Source organism: Dendrobium catenatum, unplaced genomic scaffold, assembly GCF_001605985.2.
Source record: "Dendrobium catenatum unplaced genomic scaffold, ASM160598v2 fragScaff_scaffold_637, whole genome shotgun sequence".
Classification (NCBI taxonomy): Eukaryota; Viridiplantae; Streptophyta; class Magnoliopsida; order Asparagales; family Orchidaceae; genus Dendrobium; species Dendrobium catenatum.
The window spans coordinates 1,822,566-1,830,123 of NW_021319099.1; the positions used below are offsets into that span (position 1 = coordinate 1,822,566).

Genomic DNA, 7,558 nt, shown 5'->3' on the forward strand with positions numbered 1-7,558 from the left:
TGCACAATGCAAGTAAGAATAATTTTATGAAACGTACGAGATTTATAAAAAATATGGGATGGCACTATCAGCATCAAATTCCGTCAGAACTTTATTTAGTTTAACAATACATTCTGTGCAATGCCTAAAATTTCAAGATCAGTACCAATTTTACATATCAACATTCATTGTTAAATGAAACCACGCCCTAAACTGGCATTACTAGACCGAAAACTGGCATGCCAAATGCCTAAAAGGAAAATCTTGCAAGGAATAAAAATTTTGAAAACCAAACATGTGTCAAACATTTCCCTGATTAAACGCTTCATGTAACAATGCCAAACATGACAACAAAATAATAATAGAGTAGATCAAATGCGATCACATAGATCCTTAATCTCTCAGCACAACAAACAACCTAAAAAATAAGATCTGTAAAAGCCCTAGAAGGCTAGCACAAACCACAAACCATCCGATCTGCAGATAATCTGAGAGATAAAGGATCGATCACAAACCTTAAATACCACGAAACAGGATCACTTGGCGACCATGCGCAGGATGAAGTCCTCGTAACGAATGGTGCCGTCCGGCGAGACATCAACCTCGCGGATCCACTCATCGAACTCATTCGGCTCGAGTTTCTCCCCAATAGATGTAAGGACGTGGCGGAGGTCGGCGACTGAGACCAAGCCGGTGGAATCCTTGTCGAGCACTTTGAAAGCGTCGCGTAGTTGGCGATCAAAAGGCTCGGCTCGCAAGTGCTTCCGCATCAGCTCCAGGAAGCGAGTGAAGTCGAAAGGCGTAGTTAGCCCCTCCTCAGTCGCGATCGCCTTCAGTTGAGCCTGCGTCGGGTTCCCACCCAGCGAACGCATGAGGATTCCAAGCTCCGACGGTGCGATCCGGCCATCTCCGTCCGTATCGAACAGTGTGAAGGCCTCCCGCATGGACGCCACCTGCTCTTCGGTGAGATCTTTCCCCATTACTTCGATCTCTCGCTCCTGCGCTCCTGCTCACCCTTCGCTTACTCCGCACGCTCCTCCGTCGTTTCGTTCGGCAACCCTACTGCTTCTCTTTCAATGGAAACCAGTGGAAATAACAAATGATTTGGAAAAAAATAAGAGCTAAATACTCCGCGTTTAAATTTAGGTGATTTTCGGTTCGATTTCAGCGCTAAAATTTCACGCATTTCTATAATCTATCATTAATTATTATTCTTAATTATTAAAATAATATGTGCTGTAATTTAAATTTTAATTAAATAACTTTTATTTCATATTTTAAATAAGTATTATGAAATAAAAAAAATAAAAATGAAGAAAGTATCGAAATAAAATATTTTACGATTATCAAAATTAAAATAAAACGCTTTGTTTTTATTCTAACTTTTACATTTTAAGGAATATTATGTGATAATTTAAGGAAATGTCATAAATCTTTGAGGCTAAATTTATCTTATAAATTTTTTTAGTTGGAACTCTTCTTGTTCTTGATACTTAACCAAAAATCATATTGAACGTGAGGTATATTCAAGATTAAAACTTTCAAAATTAAATTCAATTTCAACAATTTCATAGTCAAATTGAACGTCTCAAAGAAAAGAACCCAACAATATCAAAATCTATCCAATTACAACCCAAATTGGTCTAAATCAAGGCCCGAGCAATATTTGGAAGGTTCAACGCATTATTTGAATGACAAAATGATATCAATTATGATATGCTTATAGTCAAATTGAGTGGCTCGGTGAGACAATTCCAACGAGCCAAAAATAGTTGGATTATGACATCGTTAAGGCACTTGAACAATTGAAAAATGTTATATGGTCGGGGAATCAATACGAGCAATTCCATGGAGCACTTCGAACCTGCCCCAAATCTAATATATATTTACTAGACATGTCAATCATGAAAATTTATAAATAGACTCACACTCTCTACTTGAAAGCGGACCTTTGGCTTGAGATAGGATAAAGCTTTTAGGCTTCAAGAGTCCACCGGACTTCTGCCTGAACATCGTCAAATCATTCACCATCAGTTGAACTTCTTTCCGGACGTCGTCGAACTTCTGCCCAACTGTCACCGGACCTTTGCCCAAGTCTCCAAACTATTGTAATTCAACTGCCTCTAAGTTAATGAACGGATAAACCTTTGTAATTTTCTCAATTTTAGTTGAATCTTTTCTCTTGAGCGAGGCCCCATGGTTTTCCCCTCTTCAAGCTTTCCATGTAAAAAAGATTGAATGTTTTACTATTCCCTTTCTCTTTCTCTATTTGTGTGCTAGATATTTGTGCATCGCTAAGACAAAAAGTTTACTCACTTTATTGTCATGAATATTCTAGCCCTCAACACTTCTAAAAATTTTCTTCAATGTATTTGAGAATTGATAATTCCTCCTGAAAATCAATTGAACTGATGCAAAAAAGGTGATTCTAAGTAATAATATAATATTTATATTTTATTTTATTATTTTAATAAATTGCATTAGTCATTTTTTATTATCAATTTCATAATACTTAGGGGATGAATGTTGGGTGAAATGGCCCTCCTCTCTTGTAATATTCTATATATTTTTTTTTTTACTTTCAGTCTCTAATCAATGTGCATTAATTCACTTGGTATATGTGAGAGTAGGGATTCCCCTCTTCAAGTAATTTCAAAATAATTATATTTAGATTGATTTCAACTTAGTTATTTCCTCCTTTTTTTCTTTCCTAAAAATTTATTGATTTTTCTTAAAATGATGAATGTAAATCTTGAAGTATGTAACTTAAATTTATGATTTTGAAGAAATATTTTTTTCTTAAACAAATGAGTAGCATTATTGTTGGGTTTTAATTCTCCAAATTTAAACTTTTTATTTGGTGAATTCATAAATTTTGAAAGGTTTTATGCTATGGCATATATGCTTAAAATTGCTCAAATTACTTCATGGTGATTAAGGCTTCGTTTGGGACGGTTTTTTTACTACTTTCTAAAACGGAGTTTTAGTACAAATTTTTTTATTTTTGTATTAAAACTCCGTTTTAGAAATCAATAAAAAAGCCGTCCCAAACAAAGCCTAAGGCTTCTTTTGGGGTTGCTTTCTTACTGTTTCTTAAAGCAATTTTTTAGTACAAACATTTTAATTTTTTTACTAAAAAACTGCTTTAAAAAGCAGAAAGAAAGCCATCCCAAACTAAACCTAATTCTCAATTTTAATTGGGCAATCTTAACCTATTTTCCATAGGCTATTTGTTGCATTATTTACGTTGAATTGTATATATTGCTTGCATGATTTGAGCTAAATTTTGAACCTTTAAAAGAAAATGAGGATCCATCAACCATACAAGCTACAAACAATGTGCTCAAAATGAGGGAGAAAAAAAAACTTTGAACCTTTATTGAAACACAAGCACACCCACACACATAACAAAGAAGATGCACAAACAATGTGAAATTATTTTGTGTGGATATGGGTGCCGTTCGGAGGAGAATCAGAGAGCGCCACATCACTCCTTTGTTATGTATCACAGTTGTGTATCCACTGTGTACAAGGCGACGTGCTCTAATTCGCCTCCGAACAGTCTGGTATTCGCATGAAATAATTTCTCTCAAACAACAACTCACATGCAAGATGATTTTCTTCTACCAAGATAATATTAACTATAACCCTTTTTAATGTCGCTCATCAGCACTGATGTAAATAGGGGTGTAAGTGAGCTGAGCCGGCTTGTGAGTTGGCTCGAACTTGTATCATTAACGAGCTCGCGAGCCGAGCTTATCGAGCTTCGAGCTCGAGCTCGAGCCTACAATCGAGCTCGAATGATAAACGAGCTCGAGTTCGAGCTCAACCCGACTCGACTGGAAAGCTTAAATAACATTTACATGCACATAAATAACACAAAAATATTAATCCAAAAAAAAAAAAAAACCTTATAACATGCTCTGATTTAATTGTTTAGCTATCTTAAATAACATTTACATTCAAAAAATTTTTAGTTGTTTTTTTAGCTATCTTATTCATGTACTTGATAAATGATAATGTACATGGTATACAAATTTTGTTGTACTCTTATTAATTTAAATAATTCATCATTAGGGAAGCCCAAAAAACACATTTAACAATTGAAAATACTACATCCAAGAATGGGCACCGTGCTTGGTTATTTATAAACAAAAGTTACATTTATTTTTATAAGATGTGGGACTAAATAAAAGTCCCTCATGTTTTTAATTTTTATCATTGATATTTAAAAATAAGGAATTGATAAACCTTTCTTATAAGAAAATTTTAAAATTTGAGATTTTTTTTTTTCTTTAATTCTAAATCATTATATATCAAAATAATAATACGAATAATTAGGAGTGTCAATATTTGACACGACACAAAAATCTGATTGGAAAATTTTGGATTTGACTCGACCCGATTTCGGAATGGGTTGGGTTCGGGTTCTCGAATTCCACTCATTTTAAAAAATAGGACAGATTTGAGAAACCTGATCCATATGCAAAAATAGTGTAAAGTTCGTATATGTTGTTAAACATATGCTAATGTCCCAATGCTAATTAATAGGGGGTGAATTGGTAATTTTAAAAAATCTCTTGATAATTAAGGAAAAAATACTAAGTTTTTAAATAAATTTTTTTTTAAATAATTTTTCAACCACAAATACAAAATGTAGAAAAATAAAATGAACACACATATTTATAGTGGTTCAGTCCAATAAGACCTATGCCAACTCCCTAAAGACTCCCTCCTCATGTATTACACTATTACCAAAAGTGACTCTCCTTTTGCCCCCACAATAAGTCGGGGAAGCCTTTATAATTTTTCTCTTTTCCACCAACCCCCGGTGCGACAGAGAACCATCGTCCTTTCACACTCTCCAAGTGTCGTCAGAGAACCGGCGTTCTTTTACACCCTCCAAGTGTCAGCAAAGAGCCATTGTCTTTTCACACCCTTCAAGCATCGGCAGAGAACCGTCATCCTTTTACACCCTCCAAGTGTCGGCAGAGAACCAGATCTTCTCTCGAGCAAATAAAAAGAAGAAAGGAAGAGTAGTAACCAAAAAACAAAAGAGATTCTCACCTTTGAGTAACCTTATGATTCCTTCACTCCACTTGTAAGAATTCTCTCTCTCAAACACTCTCCCACAAACACTCTTTCACTTGCTCTTGAAAAATCACGAAGAACAACTCTTTTCACGTCAGTTTTAATAGACTTTTTATATGAAAGACACAAAAAACCGTCCAGAAAACAAAAAATAGCCATTTTGAGTGTGTACGATCGTACTTTGTACATACGAACATTTCAAAAACTGCTGCGTACGAACCTATACAAAATATTTTCATCTATGCTAATCATCTAGTATGAATCATGCTCATATTGTACGAACTGTAAGAAATTTTTTTCTTATTCATCAGGTCGAAAAGGTTCCCCATATTTTTGTACTATATACATCATCTGTACGAACAGAGCATCATTCAGTACGACCCGTTAAGAAAAATTTGACGTTCGTCGAGACGAAAAGGGACCCGTCAAATTGGTATTAGGGACATCATTTGCACGAACAAGGTATCGTACATTACGATCCATTCATAAAAATTTGGCATTCATCGGGGTCAAAAGAGACTTGTCCAATTCGTACTTTGGACGTCGTCTGTACGAACAATGAATCATACAATACAATCGGTTAGGAAAAAAGATTTGAATTTGTCAGGATGAAAAGGGACATGTCCAATTTGTACTCTGGATGTCGTATGTATGAAGAACCTTTCGTACAGTACGATTAGTACTTAGAAAATTTTTCTTCCTGCAGTTTTTTTAACTGCTCGTAGGAGGAAATAATTGGATTAATCGTCCTGTATGAAATGAATTCGTACAGTACGATCAGTTTAAAAATTACAAATTTTAAACACTCCTCCAATGTATGTGTGCACAGTTACTCAATTATAATCACACTTTCTCAGACTCAATAAAATAAAAAATACACACTTTATTTACAATGAACCATAATCTAATCTGATTTGAAATCTTCAACAATATGGTGTATGATTTCTCTGAAATATTACTACACCCAAACAATAAAAGCAATACATATAAAATATGTTAGGAGAATCAGTAAGTAAAACAATAATATTTGGAATCATAAAAAACACACATGTTGCAAGAATCTCAAAAATAGAAAACTAAATTGCATCAATCTCAACAAACATGTAAGATTTGGGTTGTGTTGACTAGTTTCGGATCAGTTGCAGATTGAACCCGAACATGACTTGTGACTCGATTTTGACAGCCCTGATAATAATGAACAATATTTCAAAATTAATCTCTCTTGTTATGTAATATATACTTTTTCTTCATACATGTGCAAGAAGTTGTCGTCAATTTCGTCTTGATGTGATCATTGCATTCTAACTCAAATTTGTTTTGCCTGTTTATGCATGACACGATCAAATCATTTGAAATTTGACAAAAGCGAGAAATAAGAGTTAAAATTTTATTGTAAATTTTGAAATTTAGGAGAATTTAAAAATGAAATATAAGAGAGTGACAATTTTGTAAATAAATAAATTTCAAATGTTATGTATGCAATTGTCCAATTTTATAATTTATAACACATTATTCCATAAAAAAAATTATGAAAAAAATCAATAATATTTTTTTAAAAAATTTTGATAGTTTAAAATCTAATAATCCATCTCTGTTTATAACAAAATATGAGAAAAATAGTACATTAATTTCACATCTCCTAATAGTAAATTATTTAAAAACATTGTTAAAAATATATTAATTTGTCACAAATTCATATCTTCAGCTAAACTTAGATTTATTTTTGCTTCTAAAAGCCTATTTATCCTGCTACAGTTTCAAAAATCTTTTAAAAAAGTTTAAAAATTTATCTTCAAAACATATATTATTTACTATTTGTGAAACCCTTATAAGTAAAAAAGAAGCTAAACTCTTAAACATCAAGACTGTCTTTCGATCATTAAGAAACTCTACAGTTAAGTGTGTTCCAGAGCCCTACACAGGGTCCTAGTCTAGTACCCATTGGGTACCCACGCTCTGTGCGGACTGGCTTCGCCCACCCACCCCCCACTGGACAGCAAATAATGATGACCTGGCGTTCATTTTTGTTTTTGGGGATATTGCCGTTAGATACTTTTTATGTTTAGGAGGGCACTAAACGGAGAACATTACCGTCATTAGTTTTATTATAATTATTTAGATTAATTTAATGAATTTTTAAGTATTTTCATTCATGCTGAGTGTTTTAGATAATCCATAGGAATATGTTATGTTCACATTAACCAACGAGTATTAGCTATATTGGTAATTTGATTAATGCCCTAATTAACATTTTTTTTAAAGGACCTCCTCTGACCGAACGTAGAGCTACATTCTGCCGCCAATAACATGTCGCCACGTGCTTTTACTCTTTACCCCGACGACTTGACCCGGACCGGAACCCGGGAATGCTATGTTTGCGTATTGCTAGGTATTACTCGGTATTTGTTTGGTATTGCTAGGTATTGCTTGGCAATAACGAGAAATACTGCCTGTGAAGACCAATACCGAGCAATACCGAGTTGTACCG

At 33.9% G+C, this 7,558-nt stretch overlaps 1 protein-coding gene across 1 annotated transcript; it reads right to left on the reverse strand.

Annotated features, from left to right (window-relative positions):
* Nucleotides 1-243: 243 nt before the first annotated feature.
* Nucleotides 244-1,078, reverse strand: LOC110102574 (probable calcium-binding protein CML7). The gene has a single exon (XM_020830953.2). It carries the CDS (start codon nt 957-959, stop codon nt 516-518), a length of 444 nt encoding a protein of 147 aa, XP_020686612.1. The 5' UTR covers nt 960-1,078; the 3' UTR covers nt 244-515.
* Nucleotides 1,079-7,558: the final 6,480 nt, after the last annotated feature.